The 18,521-nt window shown below is 43.0% G+C and overlaps 1 protein-coding gene across 5 annotated transcripts in view; it reads right to left on the reverse strand.

The window, feature by feature from the left end:
- il1rapl1a (interleukin 1 receptor accessory protein-like 1a) overlaps positions 1-18,521 on the reverse strand; it is a 430,524-nt gene that overhangs the window by 12,726 nt on the left and 399,277 nt on the right. For 3 of the 5 annotated variants that reach the window (XM_049594508.1, XM_049594510.1, XM_049594507.1), the window contains 3 exons: positions 14,917-15,049; positions 7,233-7,378; positions 95-241 (listed from right to left, as the gene is read on the reverse strand). In XM_049594508.1, coding sequence (XP_049450465.1) covers positions 95-241; positions 7,233-7,378; positions 14,917-15,049 — 426 coding nt within the window. The remainder of the gene's footprint in view (positions 1-94; positions 242-7,232; positions 7,379-14,916; positions 15,050-18,521) is intronic. The other 2 variants (XM_049594511.1, XM_049594509.1) reach the window with 1 other exon arrangement.

An 18,521-nucleotide genomic window follows, 5' to 3' on the forward strand; every position in this document is an offset into this window, starting at 1 on the left:
TGGATAAGAAAGGCCTGGTGGAACATAGTGAGAGCAAGTTGGAGGTCTTTGGGAAGACACAGCGAAGAGGATTTGTTTGTGATGCTCTCTTTACCTCCATCCACATCCTCGCTGCCAAAGTGCCTCCTATAGAAAAGCATCAGCTCGATCTTGTAGCATTTGTAGAGGGAGATGAGGAAGATGAGTAACAGCAGGATCGCTCCCAGCCCTCCTGCCAACTCCACGGTGTACATGAGTTCTGCTGAGGACGACACACAGAGCAGAAAAGATTTAAAACTGCTGGTATGGTATGCTGAAAACACATACATCTTACAAATACACGGGAACAGACTATTGACTTCTTTCTGCACCAGGCTGGACTCACAGGGTGCATTCTTCTTCGTTTCCCTGTTAGAGATCCAGTGTGCAGTTTTTAAGGCGATATATTGGCAGAAATGTAATGAAATAAACAAGTTTTTTTTTTTAGTCTAAAATCACCTGAAAATAAAAATTGTGGTGTTTTTGTTACCTTAGAATGAGCCGTTTATCTACAGAGGGAGTGGGTCCTTGTCTATGGAGAACGCCATGTTTCTACAGTTGCCCAGAATGCACAAACCCATCAATTAGTACGTTTGCATGCAACTTGAGAAAATCAAATTATTGGCTTAGCCCGACTGAATCCGGACTTTTCAATGCATGTAAACAGTTTAGTCCGACTGAAACCAGACTTTTAAACACATGTAAACAGCTTAGTCCGACTGAAATTGGACTATCCATAGCTCAACTAACGCACCTAGATAATTCAATTGAAAAATCGAACTATTGCTGCATGTATCCACTTAGTCAGACTGGAGTCGGACTCTGCGTTCTGTGCATGCACCACTTTTTCTTTTGCGGGCTTTCACCCGGAAGAAGAAGAAGATGATGTAGCAGCAGTGCAGTATCTCCCGGAAAAACAAATAAACAAACACCATGGCGACTGAGAAGCAGAAGACGTACTTCTGGACGGACGAGGAAACTACATTCATGCTCCGCCATCTTCATTCACCATTAGCTTCCTCCTTGGGTCACCCAGAACTAGTTCAATACGTACTACATTACAAAGGACACAGCGCCTCAACGCCTATCGAGGTGGAGTCAGGCGTACTTGGTCAGAAATTCGATTTTCTCTTCTGCATGTATACTCAGACAAGACGAGAAGTCTGACTTGATTGATTAGCTGAGCTATGAGCTTAGTTCGACTACTGCGTGCATGCTCTAGATAGGGCCATTTGTGATTTTATGTTATAAACGTCAAACAGCTTTACTCAGCATTTTTACCGGTTTCGGTTCGGTTGTTTCGGAGACCTCTGAAGATAATTTGGCTCCTGGTTAAAAACCTGCTGAACGTCTGGATCAGAAATGAGGTGACTTCACATTAAACAATCAGATCAAATAGGTGAGCAAACTAGGGGTGTGCCATATCATCTAGTTCATGATAATACTGGGTTTAAAGCCTGCAACTTCGTACCAGTCATTTAGAACTGAAGAGGCTTCTTGGTTGAGAGGGGAAACGTCTTCAAGAAACGCAAGCAAGTCTAGTTGCCTACAATATAGCGCTTACCATTACCATGATCTGGATGATGATGCAGAGTCGCAGGATTAAACTCTGAGGGGGTGTGAACCCTTACAGAGTCACTGAGGTCACACGTGAGCCCTGAGTTCAGAGTTGTTAGGGTCACATGTGAGTTGCTGACCCACCCGACCATCTTGTGTGTTGTTAGGGTTAGATGGGTCCAGGTGGGAATGGGCGTTAGGTCGTCTGGGGCGGGATCCCGAGACTGCATTGTGGGTGTGTGGTAAGTGGTGTCGTAGGCCACCTCTTCTTTTTAACAATGGTCGTTTCAATTTGAGGTAGATGGCTTCTTTCCCACCTCTTTCAAACTATATTTCTTCTCTGAACATTGCTGTCCTCGAAAGAATGTCCCTTTCACTTTAGATGTAAAAATGGACAGCCGAGTATTCAATTGACAGGCCAGGAGGGAAAAGAGACATTCTTTTGAGGACAGCAATGTTCAGAGAAGACAGATGGTTTGAAAGAGGCTTGAAAGAAGCCATGTCCATCCAACTAGAATAACCCTCATTAAACAGCGGAGGTGGCCTACGACACCATTTATCACTTATTAGTTTTTACGAATATTTAAAGGCAAACTGTTTGGGGTGACATGCAAAACTGTATCTACCCTGAGATATTGTGATATTATTTCAAGACCATACTGTCCACCCCTAGGGCAAACATTCGCAGGTGCTCATAGCAGCAAGGTCAAACTCCATTGGAGAGACACTGATTTGTAAAGTTTGTTTTAGAGAGGAAGAGACCTCTGTGAATAATTTAGCTCCTGCTCAAAACCTCCTGAACAATTAACACTGAAGGAATTCTAACATGGAGAAGGTTCAGCTGGTTGCAATCCTTATCGCTAGATGCCACAACATGTTGTAAATCCTACACACTGCTCCTTTAAACTCAGAGGATGGGGCACTTATAGTACGCATTTACATTTGCTGTAAGGCTGGACAATCATCAGTATTTTCAGAGCTCAGCTCGGAGTGAAGCAGCATCAATCTTCAGGGGGAAGAGACACCAGACTCATAATGACTTCGGGAAAAGAGAGAGGGCACAGTGCAGGGAGGCACAGGGAGGGAAAAAAAAGGGGGGGGGGGGTGATGAGAAATTGGGTTCATTTCTTTGGAGCAGCGCGGCAATGACACAGCCCTGCACTTTGGCTGTCGTCCATAGTGGGACTTGTGACAATTCTGGACATGGATGGAGGCATTCTCAAAACAAGAGGCTTCAGTCTACTCATCTCACTCCCCTCTCCATCATAACCCGTCTTCTTCTCTCCGTTTCTTCTGAGCTCTCTTGCTTCTCCTCCCCCCTCTTTCCCCCTCCCTTTGTCACTCCATTCATTTCTCTTCTCTATTATCTCCCCTATCTCCCCAGAGACCTAGCTTGGGGAAGGATGAGTTATGTTGTGTATGAAAGCAGCATTTACCTGGTTGGCTCAGCTAGAACAGGTCAACCTTATATCTCTGTCACTGTAGGCTGGAGCACTGCCTGGCTGCCATGGCAACCGCAATGCCCCCTCCATATTATCTCAGATTAAGTAGCCTACACTGCAAAGATACACACCTTGACATTTGTCTAAATGACATGAGATATCCTCACTAGTTTCAGTGCAAGCAATTTTATGTTGATAATTTCCTTTCCTGCAAGCAAGTGATTGTTACTAAGGGTGCTTTCAGACCTAGAGTTGTCTTGCTTTGGTCTGAATCAGGGACCAATTTAGTTACAAAGTTGTATAATTACCTAGAGTTGGTTCACGTTCTCACGGCAGCATTTACAAGCGGACCAGATCAAATGCCTTGTGTGAGAAAGCTGCTCTTGATTGGTCAGAATTTCCATGTGGGAAATCAATCCTCTCATCTAACTCTTGGCAAGAAAGCAAGTAAGGGTATTTCCCCAAATGTTAAACTAGTCCTTTAACTTGTGAAGACACATTTTCTGTATCAGTTAGCACATTATCCTTGATGTATTTTTAATGAACCACAACTACTCTAACTCAGAAAGACAGCAGTGTTAATTTGGCCCTGTAAAATGTAATTTCTTGGCTTTTACTGCTTTCAACAAAACCATCCTCACTCTCTGTTGTTGTTTATGTGTCACTGACCACCAAGTCCCCTCTGCCTTCTCTCGCTTCATCTCATCTGAGATGGTGCCTGCAGAGACATTCACATACCTGCTGCAGGGCTTAGGAGTGAAGCATTCTGGGAGGCGGATCATGAAATAAACATCAGAATAATGTGTGAGATACAGAGAGAGAGCGAGCTTGATTTGAAGTCTTTCTTTGTATCCCTCTCCTTGAAAATGCTGCTTTGACAGAGAGCGTTAAATGAAGCTGTCTGGAGTCTACAAAGACCACTCAAAAGGAATTGGGCCATCTAAAGACGGTCACAGAGACAGAGATTAAAGCAGGGAGACAGACAGATAAAGACTTAAAATGTAATTGTATGCTGAACTTATTGGCCTGTTGGGAAAAGCTGAGGACCAATTTGCTGTTTAAACAGCCATCAAATTACCTCTCTTTGCAGGGTGACAACCAGTGCATGAAAAGAGCTTCAGACAAGTCATGCTAGAGAGCCGAAATAGCTATACAGCTGCTGGAGCACATGTAGGATGGAAAGGCGCAACCAAATGGAGCTCAAGCACAGATTGTTAACACATGCGTGGAGGGAAGAAGAAATAAAATATGGACAGGAAAGGACAAAGAAAAGGATGCTGTTTAAAAGAGTGCTGTAAGGTCTTTGGGTGGGGGGATGAAGTGAGGTGTATGAAGGCTTTTTTCTGCTATTTTAAGATTACTCCATTATCTGAAGTGATCTTGAACCACCAGATGTGTTTATACTGTGTACACCTGGAAGCTTTAAACCTGCAATAACAGATTCTCTGGCTACTTGGGGGCAGCAAAAATAATCTGTAAAAGAAACATTAATACACAGTGCTATAGACCATACGAAGTTGATATAGCAAACTTAACAAATTTACAAATCTAGCAGATACAGAACAACATTAGCATTAACTTGGATTAATGTTTTGGGCCACCTGTTAAATTTGTCTCCTTTTAGCTCTGTTTTGGTCTCCTCCACACATACCCAAAACCTTCCCAGACCTCCCTTTGCCATGTCTATGCTGCTGCTGCCCTGCATCAGTACTTCTGGTTGCTCTTTCCACCCCACCTCCACCCCAGCACCCACCTGCAGGGCCCAGCTAGCAGTGGAAATATTTAATCACTCCCCAGTATCTCACGTAAACATATCTGCGAGTAGCGATGAGGCTGAAGTCTGAACGCCAAACTCTTAACTATGTTCTGCTGTTGAAATAAACATTCAAAATGTAAGTTGTCTGACTGAATTTTATTTCCAGGTTTGGCTCTGGGTAAAACAAAGAACATGTAGGTTGGATCGCAGATGTTGGGTAATAAATATATTGGAATATAATGAAAACATCAATCATTTAATGTTTTAATCCTCTGACTGCTGACTGTGTGTCAGCTCTGTATTCCTTGCCATCAGGAATATGAGAGATTCGTCAATCAGGTGCGTTACTAACAGGCAAGTTAACTGTGGAGATGTGCTGCTCAAAATAATAAAAATAAGAGAGAAATATTTATTTAAATTGTATTTCCTTAACTTTAAATGTGCTTCTGACTGAATTATTTGAACTGTGGATGGTTAGGGTTTGTGGGTTTGGGTCAGGATGTGGATCTTGAGTCAATGGGTTGGCTTGACTTGCCAAACTAAATGGTCCTTTGAGCAGGTGGTCAGGCAGGTGCAGTATTGCGGTGCTGGTTTTGAAGATCAGACCTGTGGAGGATTCTGAGGTGGTGTACAGTGGGTTTATCAGAGCTTGTATCACTGGAAACAGCTGCCTGCTGTGTCTGGAAACAACACTGACAAGAGGAACGGGAGTCAATCAAAACAGCAAAGCTGGAGGCCGTCAAGCCAAAACAAAGAGATAAAGATGCTAAAATGTTCCGTAGAGGCGAGGGAAAGTGAAGTGAAGGGATGGGAATTGGTAAGATTTTATTCATAACAATGTCCTCATCGATTCTGCTTATCAGTCAGATTATTTATTGGCTAAATGCAGTACAGAAAAAGAGTAGAAAAAAGACCTGGCCTGCAGGTGCTCATCTAACAGAGATGAAGTAACAGAATATTTGTAAAGCATTCATTCTCATTTAGGTTTTCTCAGTCAAAGAAACATCTGCTAAGCCTGCCTGCGTGGCGCTAATGTCATTACCACGATATCTACCACCTGTAATGGACGTGCTGCTTGGTTGGGAAGCAGTGGCACAGTGTAGAGCGTCAAATATGTGGCAACACTGAAATTTAAGCCCATAGTGTCTAGGAAGATGTTTCAGCAGAGTGCCGGTGTTTCCACCCTCACTTGAAATGATCATTTTTCCATCTTTCTTCATGAAATGAGGCCACGCTTTGGACCGCTTCTTTCTCTCCGCCATGACTCCTCCTTGTTGCAAGGAACTGATAAACTCAGGGGCATAAGATTCGGATGGAGTGGACAATTTGGAACTGGTTCTCGATTCCCATATCTTCTGCAATCAGCTGATTATTCTCTTTGGGTTTGTCTCTACGAGTCACCCCTTCACATTAAACATTTCAGTTTCAGTTGATCATTATTTGTATAAGAATACTGATTAAAGCAGCTTTAACAAATGTAGCCATGTTGTTCTTCAAGAACACACAGAACTTAATTTTTATTCCCACTGAAGATCCTAGAGTTCCAAAACATACCAAATATGTCAGGCTGACATTTGGGGGAAATGTGATTAAATGATACACAAGACATGTAGAATATTTCCATTTGATAAAACAAGGCAGCCAGGCTTTGAATATTTCATTCATCAAATACTGTAGCTTTAATGAAGAGTTGGAGCGAGCTGATACAGAATATATGTATGATAGAGTCAGACAGTAAGGGATAAGATCATTATTCTAACCTTAAGGCCACTTATGGGAAAATAAAATGCAAAGACTGGATGTTAAAGGTATACGATGCAGGATTGGTTGTTAGGGTCTGAAAACACATTCACCTGCGAAAGTGAAAGTAAAAGTCAACCCCAGATTCACTCTTGTTTGATGTTTCTCCTTCCTAGACTTCTGTTTCTTCTGTTTCTTGAATGACAATGTATATGTTGCTACCTTTTCATAAAGCCCGGGGGGTTACATGTTCATCAACATCCCAAACACAGAAAATAAGAAAACTGAGGTGGAGGGTAGAGTCTCTGCAGAAAAATACACCGCCACATGCTTCTAGTGGGTCATAAGTGATGATTGGCTACGTTTACATGCAAGTTAATATTCCACTATTATTCCAAATATACAATACAATATTTTGAATTTGATACCAGTCATGTAAACAGCATATTCTGTTTTGATATTCTGAATTAGGCCTTTTTATGAATTTAGCATTTGCAGATTAAGACATGTGGGATATGACGGTATTTGGGAGCAGTTTTGGATATTGATGCAGCATTCGTTTGATGAATGAGGGCCATTATCATTTTTGGAATAAGAGCAAACACTGGAATACTTTGTGCATTTGAATGCATCGTTTTAAAAGAAAATCCTGCACAGTTATTTCTTTGAAGGGTTAAAACTCCTCAAGGCTACAGTGGGAAATGTCAAACTGCCCTTACCCCGCCTGAAGAGCTGGATGGTAGCTTGGCGACGGCCGTTACCATTTTCCACATAACAGGAATAATTTCCCAGGTCCTCCTCCTCCAAGGAGTCAATAGTCAAGGAAATGGCCACTTCCTGCTCACCAAGATGCTCCTTGACAACCCTGCAAGACAAACAAAGCAAAACTTAATGAGCAACACTTCTCTGCAGGTGGAGATGAGATGAAGCTTCCTCTGATCTGTGCTAAACAAGAACATGTAATCATTCCAAGTGGATGTGACGGCAGGCAGCATGTATGTTATGGGGATTCAAGTGTTATGAACCGGAGCTCAGCAAACACAGAACATATTGCGTTACAACTCCCAACGGTTGAGCCATAAAATGCCCATCAGTGTCGTGTTTTTGTAAGAAGTGTATCACCATGAAGCCCCCCTTTGTGTTATTGTAAGTACTTGAAGGTATGTTCATTTCTTCTCTCTGCACTCACAACATATGATAAATGAAAATCAATAAGGGCTCTTCCTCAGAGTGTGCGGTGGGGGAAGGAGGAGGGGGGATCAAATAATGGCGATCAGAAGAAAATCTTTTTATAGCGGCTGCCATGGTAACGGAGAGAAGGAGAGAAAGTAATATTCCATAAAGTAAATGAGTGTCCCCCGCTGGGCTGGTTGAGCCTGATGGAGGAGAGAATGGGGAGATAATGCTCCCTCATACCTTAGACACACTACTTAGCCCACTTTCTGCAGCACCCTCAGCACAAATTACACTTTGGAGGAAACAAAGTGCAAATGAGAGTGAGATCTCCTCTGTTTGTGTGTGCGCGAGCATGTGCATGTACTGTATGTGTTAATAACGGCTGTGTTGAGAAGGAGGAGTGGGAAGAGGAAAGTGTGTGTGTATGTGTGTGTGTGTGTGTGTGTGAGTGTGTAGGGGGGATAATGACTCTCAAGCATCTCTCTTCTCTCTCGCCTTCAAGCCGATAAACTGCACATAAGGACAGCTTGTTGGGGAGATTTGGCATCAGTAATTGAAAGTGTATCACGGGCGTCGCGTAGAGAGGCTGAGGCGGTGCTGATGATATTTGTGGTTTCAGCTGAGTTTGTTGTGCGCTGGGGTTGGGGGGTGCTGGGAGCACTGGGAGAAGCAGGCACGGGAATAATTCATGTCTCCCCAGGGAGTGGTGGGTACTTTGAAGCCTCTAGTTTCATATTATCACAGCACATGAGGCAACGCAGCTCGCTGCCGTACAACCTGATGGATAATGACCACCACTGATCAACCTGAGCCTCGAATGGAGACGACGAGGACCTCAAGGTAGAGTAGGTGGATAACAAGGTCTAGGTGAAACGCAGAGATACAGATCGTAGCTGAATGACAGGTAGTAACACACAAACAGCTGGGCTGAGGAGTGAATTTGAACTCAGCTATTTTCCTGGAAGAAAATTGCGATCATTTGCTGCAGGTAAATTAAAGGTTCCCAGCGACAACCGAAGATAAATCGGAGATGCAGCCTTCGTCAATTACACCCCAAAGCTATGAGACAGGCTACCTATGGTTATCAGACGAGCCAGCTTGCCAAATACTTGCAAAAGACAGCTAAGGATTATCTCTTAACTTCAGCTTTTACAGGTCGGATTTAGGGGGATATACTGGCAGAAACAAAAATAACAATCACTGTGTTTTTGTTTCCTTTAGAATGAGCAGTGTATATTTACATAGAGAGCAGGTCCTTGTCCAAGGAGATTGCCATGTTCCTACAGTAGACCAGATGAGAAAAACCAAACACTGGCTCTAGAGAGGGCATACTATGAGGGAGACGCCGGAGGCAAGACAGTTTGAAGACAAAAGAGACTGAGAACGCGTTTGACACGCTACCACGAAGAAGAGCGAGCTGGCCGGCCAACTGGTCCGACGGAACGGCATCCGAAGGGTGTCCAACGGAGTCGTCTGCTCTGAGCGAGCCGGTCGCGAGCAGCAAGAGTGGCGGCCTGGCTGTGAGTCAACCACACACCCCCACAGACAGGAGAGGTCACACTCACCCAGGCAAGTCCAGGCACATTTCTCACGTTTAATGCAACACATATGAGAGGCACTAAGTTACGGGCTTGTTAGCCTTAGTTGATGAGGTTTCATGAGCCAGGTTTAGCATAGCAGCGTAAAACACATTTTCTCAATGGCCACTGTAGTTAGAAGCCCCTCCAGGTTGAGCAGTGTTGGAAAAAACACTGATTTTTCAACAGGAAATTGTGTTCTTACTGGTTTAAATCACTTGTTCTTGTTTGGAGATGAAGAGACCTCTGTGGATAACTCAGCTCCCAGTAAAAACCTCCTGAACGTTGAGATCTTGAGTCATCAGAGAACACATTAAAGCAAATTTGTGTGGAACTCAAAATGTTAACTGTCTCGGTATTGGTCTAAACACATCAGATAATCAGTAATTTTAGCTGTAAATTAAGAAACCAAAGTATATCAGTCTTATTACACACCTCTCCATATTGACATAGTTTTCATCTAGTCCGTATACTTCAACAGAAGAATTAAATTCCTGATTTTCAGTGGCCCCATCTGGCCACTCCTATGAAAAAATTCTGGGAGTGCCACTGATGAAAGGCGCCATATAAATAGAGATGTATATTGTTGGGTTTTTGCCAACAATGCTTAATTGATTGATGGGGGTCGGATGACCCCTAGAGGTGGGAATCCATGCCATGCCATGACTTGACCAAAGCAATTGTTCTTGGAGCCGGTTGTCTGAATGAAGCTCAGGCTGTAAGTTTTCTCTCTCACCCTGCCATTCATTCCTTGCACGTATGCTTACTCACCGTTTCTAGGTGTCATTGTCTGGGTCTGTCAATTGAGTCATCAGCTGATAAACAATCAACCAATAGCACAGCGACACACCTTCTCCGTCAGCCTATCATCTTGCTCCTCATTTTAATGTGGTCCTCATTTTAATGTGGTTCTTTCTCTGCTGTAGTTCTTTCTTGCTGCAGTCGTGCGCAGTCTCCACCTCCCCGTCGCTATCTAGTCTTTACGGATTCATCAGCCTCATCCGTCTCAGCAGCCTCAGAGCCATCAGCCACCACCACCAGTGCCTGGACTCCATGAAGATTTATCCTGCTGCTGCTCAGATATCCCTCAATCACAAAATATTCAAGCATCAAAGACTTCTGTTCATTATTTTTACTTCATTTTTCTGGCAGGAAGTAACACTTGGAATAGCAAGTGAAGTAATGGAAAGTACCTACAATGCCTGTTTGTCACACACTACAAATTATCATGATGAACCAATTCTTTGGTTTTCTTGCAAGTAATCCCTCAAAGGTCCAATCCTGTGTTTTGAGTCTCTTTATTCCGCAACAATATACTTTATGCATCTACTGTCAGAGGTTCCTCCATTGGTGTCAGATTTTTAGAATTCCATGTAAATCTCTGTGAAACTCTTCAGTAAAAAACGCTTCTTTTCTTCTGGTTGAACGAGTTCATCGATATCGAGTTAGCCGACTGAGTAAATCGTGAACACGTTCCCAAACGATGGCTGCTGCAGGCACTTTATTCTTTTCAATATTCTCTCCCTTCCTCGTGAGCGAAACTTCTGTGTTTGCAACTTATTCAGTGCTTTTATACATTCAATTCAACGTCCACCTGCAAAAACACCAACTGAACCGGGTCAATAACGTATTGATCACCTTCGTTATTATGCTGAGCCAGATTTGTTTTGCTAATTTATTAATCTCTGCATGCTATGCTAATGTCCAGTCATCCGTGCTATGATAACAACAATAGCCCTGTCCTGCTGGTGTAAATGAGAATTTATGGGCCCGGGTTACCATAGAAATGAACCCCTCCGAATCAATAGGCTCTGGGTTGGGTAAATAAACGCCTGCAGAAACTCTGAGCCCAAGGTATGAGTGCTCATCTCTTAGCTCAAGTTTTGGCTGCTGATGCATTAGTAATAAAGCTAAAAGTGTGTGGGTGCCAGCCTGAAGAAGAAGAGAGGTAATCCTTAGAAACATGCCCACAGTATCATCTAAAAGGGAGACAGCTTGGCTGCAGGGTGAGCACAGATTTGTTCATGTTTAGTTTCTCCTATCCTCTCTCTTCATTGCTCCCCGTCCATGCCTGGTCCATATGTCTGGCTGACTTTGTGGAAGTAAAGCCGAGGCGCTGGCTGGATGTGAGAGAGCTTCGGGTGGCAGCATCAGCAACAGAGAGTGGATGATCAAATACATTATTGATCTGCTGCATGAAATATCGGTATGAATTATTGATATGATAACCCCTCAGCCAGTGAGTGGGGGAATCCTGGTGTCAGGGAGTAATGGAGGAAGAGAGAGAGACAGAGAACAACACAGACAGCAGAGCAGCGCCGGTGGTTAAAATGAGATTTGTTTCTGTTGCATGTTCATATCAGCGTGCAAGCAAAGTCGCAGATGTGTCTTCTTTACTTTCCTCTTATGTGACTTCTTCCATATTTCTTACTCTTTCCACTTCTTTCCCTGTCTGCTCCCTCCCTCCTTCTCCCCTCTCTCCCCCTCCTTTCTCCCATCTGCATGCCGCTATAGGTGGGTGCAGCGAGGGAGATAGCGATAGTGGCGGCGGTGTGAAAAATGACGGTTGTTAACCATCTGACAGGGCTGTCTCCCCAGAGCTGTAGCCTCTCCAAACAGCCCTAATGGGAAACATGCACATGGACCAGGGAATGGACTTGTTTAAATATGTTACACCACTAGCAGGGAGAAACATGGAAATGGGCTTGTTTTAAATATCTTAGAGGCCTGAAAGTGAAGCTTGCCGGGCGAATTTTACAATGTTACACTGACTGGAGACGACAAGAGAGGGCGAGTTACAGAAACAGCTTTTTTTTTTAAGGATGTGGCCAACACTTGGCCACATCCTGGTGCACAATGTTAAAAACACATACATCTGATGAATGTGGACAGGGAGCAAGACATGGATTTGCTTTCTGCAAAGTTGTGGCTTCCTAATGCGGTTGTAAGTATAAAGTGACAAATGTGCATCCTGTTCTGAAGCTCAGAAATTAAAGGGGAAAATGCTTGCCGTTGGAGGAGATGGTTAGACACAGAACAAACAAACTGCTTCCTGTGTGAGAACTTAAACAAAGACACAGATCTGCTTTCTAAAACTGTCCAAAATACTATAAAATTGACATGAATCCTTCCCACATTTATCGTACAAACTCCAGACTTCCTTTCACTTCCAACAGAAACTGACTCAAACCCTGCAGTATTCTGAGACAATCAACAGCTAAACTGGCAGGAGAATTTATGACTGCATGTCATACAGCAAGGGATGTTTTTCTGTGTGACAGGTTGAAGTTTTTTAAGTAAATATTCCTGTGCTTTAGTGGCATGTCTTACCTATTTCACAAACTGTGTAATGGCATATTTTTTTTCTTTTAAAACCACACGTTAAGCCACCACAGATACACGTTCAGGAAAGCTACAACCTTAAAGGGTAAGTTCGGTATTTTTCAACCTGGATTTCCCCATCTTTTTGTCTAGTGACTAATGGGAACAACAATTTTTGAAATCAGTTCAGTATTGGATGAGACTGCTGCAGATGGCAGCAGTAAGAGGATGGCAGTGTAACCCACTTACATCCACTCAAGTGCTTATTTTTTGCCTGCGACAGACTCAGATTTTTATTATAAGTGTGTGACAGCTTATTAAAAGGATCCCTGCCAAGATGGACATTTTTGTTAAAGTGTAAGATCCTTTTGGTTTAACTAGAAACAGCCCCAAAATCACTTTTATGAAATTCACCAAACTCCATTTAAAAAAGAATAATTTTATCATCCTAAAACACACTACATTCAAAGTCAACCGCAACAAAATAAAACTCACAAAACCCATCTTGGTTTGTCTCTCCACTGTTTCATCAATCGCCAACTCTGTTTTGGTTAAAATAAACCCTTAATTCACTCAGTAAGATGTGAAAATATGCTGGCTCTGTAAATGCTAAAATTATTGTTTATTTACATGGAGCCTGGTGGAACTGGTGATGGCAATTTTGGAGGCTGTTTCTGGTTTAAAAAAAAAATCTCACTCCTTAACAAAAAGGACTACTTGTACTTAAATTAGACTTAAATTAATAATCTGAGCCTATCAGTAGCAAAAAATCGCTTTTACAAAATTCACCAAACTCCATTTGAAAAAACAGTAATTTTATTATTATAAAACACACTACATTCAAAGTCAACAGAAACAAAATAAAACTCATGAAAATGATCTTGGTTTACCTCTCCACTGTTCCAACAATCACCAACTCTGTTTTGGTGAATTAAACCCTTAATTCACTCGGTTAGATGTGAAAGTATGCTGTCTCTATACATGGTAAAATTACGGTTCATTTAATTGGAGTCTGGTGGAATTGGTGATGGCAATTAGGGGGCTGTTTTCAGTTAAACAAATAAGGTCTCGCTGTTTAACAAAAAGGTCTATCTCCGTAGGGATCCTTTCCATAATGTTGCCAGACACTTAAAATAACAATATGAGCCTGTCAGTGGCAAAAAAAGCACTTTCATTGGATGTTAATTGACAGTGTGAACATGCCCAGAGTGGTTACATTGCAACCTGTCTCACCCAGTACTGGACCACTATGAAAAATTCTTGCTCCCATTAATCATTTAGACACAAAAACATTGGATGATAGGGGCCAAGCAAAAATGAACAAAACCAATCTTGCCATTTAAAGAACAGTATTGCACCCTAACAACTGTTCAGCTAATTTCAGCCTGAAAGATAACCACAGACTTGAATCTAACTCGCATTAGATAATGCATCGTAACACACAATTCACCACCTGTATTCATTTTTATGTTTTTTCTTTTTGCCAGAGCTGGTAATACAGCTGCACACAGGACTGGTTTGAAAACTCTCTTTGATGTAGCACTCCAACGTCCCTGGCTTCGGTCAGCTGCAGAACAACAAACTTTTTTAATGCAAGAAACAACAAAACACCACTGGTTCTTTTCCTAGTGTGCAGGTTTGTTGAGTTTTTTTCTGTTTTTTTAGTCTTGTGGCTGACTTTTCAACAGCGTAGCTAGTAAATGCAATGAGGTGTGGGACAAATAATCAATAAGAAACTGCAGTACAATACAACACACTGGCACTAATGTTGTAGTGTGTTGTGTATATAGTATATAGCCATACACTGCACTCAACTGCAGTTGATAAACAGTATTCCTCCTATCATTGACATTTGTTTTTTCCATTTCAGGAGTGCGTGCTCCCTCGTCACTAACACACATATTGTCATATACAATAGATGATTATTTTGCTACGTATGTGATGGATGCAGCTCTACTGTTCCTGTGCACAATGGAGCATATTATCCTGCTTTCACCTGCTTGCTGGTGCATTTCCGTTAGACAATAACGTCCTTTAAACAAAACAATAAAGGTGACACAATGAATGAATAATGCTTTAAAACAAGCTTTAAGTCTCTGCACGATGGTCACACCACAGCAAAATAAATGAAAACCGGCAGCAGCTTGGAAGGCAGCAAATAAATCCCTGGAAAATGGTTGGTTTAGCGTTGCAATTTGGAGTTAATGGGCTAAAACATGCAAAGCCATTGGTATCGTCCTTTAATATTTTCCAGTGAATTTATCTACATCTGCTATTAATTCCTCATTAGAGCCATGTCCTGTGAAATCAACTCAGCAGCGTTTCTTACTTGATGTCGCTTTCCTGGATCCTCTCCTCGTCCAAGTCCTCTATGAACTTCTCTCCCTTCATCCAGTAGATGAGCGGGCTGACGTCGCCACTGTAGCCAAAAAATGCCCGGCATGTCAGGTTCAAAGCGCTTCCTGCAAAGACAGGAGAAGACACACTTGTTAAAGGTGTTTCATGTGCACAGACCAAAAAATATTGTTCCATATCAAATCTGTGCCTTCGTTTTGTTGGTGACACGTGCATTCAGAATTCTTTGTAATGTGTGCATCATACACATGTATGCTTTTGCATTATTGCCCTGACTCACACATGTACACACACATATCCTTGCACAAAATTCATGTCAGAAGTGGTTGCATGAGAGAAGATGTAACCCTGGCACTCAGTAAACATCAGGGGAGCTGTGATTAAAACAGACAGTCTTTTCTTCAACACAGAGTCAAGGCAAAAATCTCAGAAATCTTTTGAATTGTTCACATCAACAGCAAACACATGTAGTACACTGAGCTGAGTGTAAACACCAGTGAACACATGGGGGCACTCAAGAGCTTTCTAAAACCCCTCTCGAGACTGTGTGCCCATGAGAGGAAAATAAGGCAGAGGGAAGCGAGAGGAGGTAGACAATAACGTTATTTTACTTAGAGCTGCTGCTGAGTATGAAGGAAGGTCAGGAATCAGCAACTGCAGTTCACTGAGAGTTGATATGTGGAGGAAGAAGTGATTGTCACTGAGGACCCAACAGTGTCTTTGTTCCCTCAACTGACTGATTACCTTTTTGGTTTAATAGAGAGTGCAAGTATCCAGGAGGTAAACAAAGGTGATACTTGCAGCAACTATAGAAAAGTTTACCTTTAAAGGGACAGTTCACAGCAAATTTACAAATACAATTATCTCTTACCTTTAGTGCTATTTATTAATCTAGATTGTTTTGGTCTGAGTTGCAGAGTGTTGGATATTATCACCTGTAAAGATGTCTGCCCTGTCTTGAATATAAAAGAATTAGAGAGCACTCAGCTTGTGGTGCTCTAAGCACCAAAAAATATATTTGAAAAACTGAACAGCAATGTCGCTTTCCAGAAATCATGACCTTGTTTCTCAAGATAATCCACAGACCTTGTTGTGAGCAGTTTCATGTAGGAACTATTTTCTTTCTACCAAACTAAACCCACAAACTGTATCAGCACGCAGAAGGAAGTGTGCATCTACTGCTAGCTCACCTAGCACCACTGAGCTAGGTAACATTACAGCTCAGCTGAAGAGGACGCCATGCTGTCTCACGCTGTCACAAGCACGAGCCTCTCTTCCATGAGGTGATGCACACCTCCTTCTCGGTGGTGATATGGTAGGCGGATGTAGTTCGGTAGAAAGAAAATAGTTCCAACATGAAATTGCTCACAACAAGGTCTATGGATTATTTTGGGTAAATGGATCAGAATTTCTGGAAAGAGACATTGCTGTTGAGTTTTTCAACGCTTTACGCACGAGCTGAGTGCCATCTAGTTCCATTATATTCAAGAGAAGGCAGACATCACAGCAGGAAGTGTGCATCTACTCCTGGACGAGAGGCTTATGTTTTTGGCGCCCCTAGCACCACAAGCCGAGTGCCATCGAGTTCTGTTATACTGAAGAGGAGGCAGAAATCTCTACGGCTGATGTCTCCAACACTCTGCAACTCACACCAAAGCAATTTAGACCGATAAATGGCTAGGGCTGTAAAGTTCTGGTTGGTTGGTTGATGCTCAAATTCTCATGGACGATCAGTGCTGGTGTTACTTTACCAATCAACTGGTCGAAGAGTAGGTAGAATTTCGGTCGACGTAGATTTTCCTCTGTTGATTACAGCCCTATAAATAGCACTACAGGTAGAGGAAAAATATGCTTTTGATTTGGAGGTGAACTGTCCCTTTAAAGACATTTCAATGACACCAGTGGTATAAGTGTGCTATTTATGAAAGATGTAAACATGCAGCACAAAGTGTAGCACCAGTGTGAGCCGATTAGAGCTGGCATAAAGAGGCCCCTCTCTCCCCCACTCAGGCAAGACCTTCAGTGTCCATGAACGATGCATGTATTAGGCTGGTGAGCGTAAAGATAGAGCACTGTTGGCATACACTAGCTACATGTTTACTTTGCATTCCTCTGAAGTGGCATTCTCGAAAAAGGCCTGGGGTGCAGCAATCACATGCTGCTGCCTCTCAGCGAACAACACAGCAACATGTAAACAACACACAGATGAGGGAGGCTCATCATGCAGCACGCAGTGTAAAACTACGCGGCGGAGGACGCTCTCCTCTTGGGAGAGTCGGTGCTGTGTCTGACTCGGAGGCATGTGATTTGGGAAGCACTGGGAGAAAGGCGTGACAGGGGATGGGGAGGGTGAAGGAGACGTTTTTCCCTGTTTCACAGCGGGATCTATGAGCAGGAGTGCAAGGTAAACTGTACTGGTATGGGGCATGTATTCATTAATCCTGCTTAGCATGTGACAGCACCATGGACAGCTCCCCACAGTCTTGTCGAGGGAATAGAAGGCAAACTATTGTACTTGACTACGGCCTCAAACTAATGAGAATTCCCTCAGATACAGTCAAAGCAAAATGCTCAAGTATTTATTAGACTCCTCTGTTGGATTGTATTACATTTTACTGGGGTTTCCATTTAGGGGAAGATCTTTGCACCCCTTCACTCCCCTAACAACTCTGCACCTTTCCCTCCGACGCCCTAGCTGTGACCGGGAACACGTCTTCAGAGCAAAACTGGCAAGGTTATTTTCGAAAGCCTGTTTGTGTTTGAACTAAGGGCATGTATCCTCTGTGCTCCCACTGCCCACAAACCCAGACACAGCTTCAAAAGATTTCAGTAGGTCACTCTGAGCACAAGGAAAGTTTTAAGGCATGCAGGGAAGGAGGATGGGAGGACACCCAGGAATGAACTGATGGTGAAGCAGTGGCTGACATTTCCAAAGTTCAACAGCCACTCTCAGCTTGGTATGTGTGCACAGCCGGGCTCTACAAAGGCTACACACTGCACTTACAAAATAGGAAACCTCCTGCACGCACACACACACACACACACACACGCAGGTTCTGCTGCAGCAATACTTAACCGTGTAGTGGCACTTAATCATTTGCATAGCAAACGTGCAAAGTAACCATACTGTGCATAGTACATAGTGTACAACTGTGTGTCTCTGTGTGTGAGACTGATACAGCATTTCCCTTTTCCTCTGTTTATAAATCCCCCCCATGCTGTTAGTTTATCCCACAGATCAATTGCAAACTAGGAATGTCATGCTGCCGGCAGCCGCTGCCTGGAGAGGAAGTCTCCACTGAGCTCCCTGGGAATCACAGGAAATTGTTGAAGGCCTCATGCTGTCTTATTCTAATCCAAGTGCAGCACTCCCCAAAAACTCCCTCACAGACACTTTTGGTACCTCCACCGCTGCAAACACCAGTGGGAGGCGTTACACCTGCAGCATCACCGTCGCATTCATGGATGCAGTTGTGTTGCGAGATGGCTCCCATTCATTCTTATAAAAGTTGCTTCGCCAGCTGTATCAGCGTCTCTACGTCCTGCCTGCCTGCTCCTCCCGTAGACTTTAAAATTGAG

Source organism: Epinephelus fuscoguttatus, linkage group LG13 (assembly GCF_011397635.1).
Source record: "Epinephelus fuscoguttatus linkage group LG13, E.fuscoguttatus.final_Chr_v1".
Lineage (NCBI taxonomy): Eukaryota > Metazoa > Chordata > Actinopteri > Perciformes > Serranidae > Epinephelus > Epinephelus fuscoguttatus.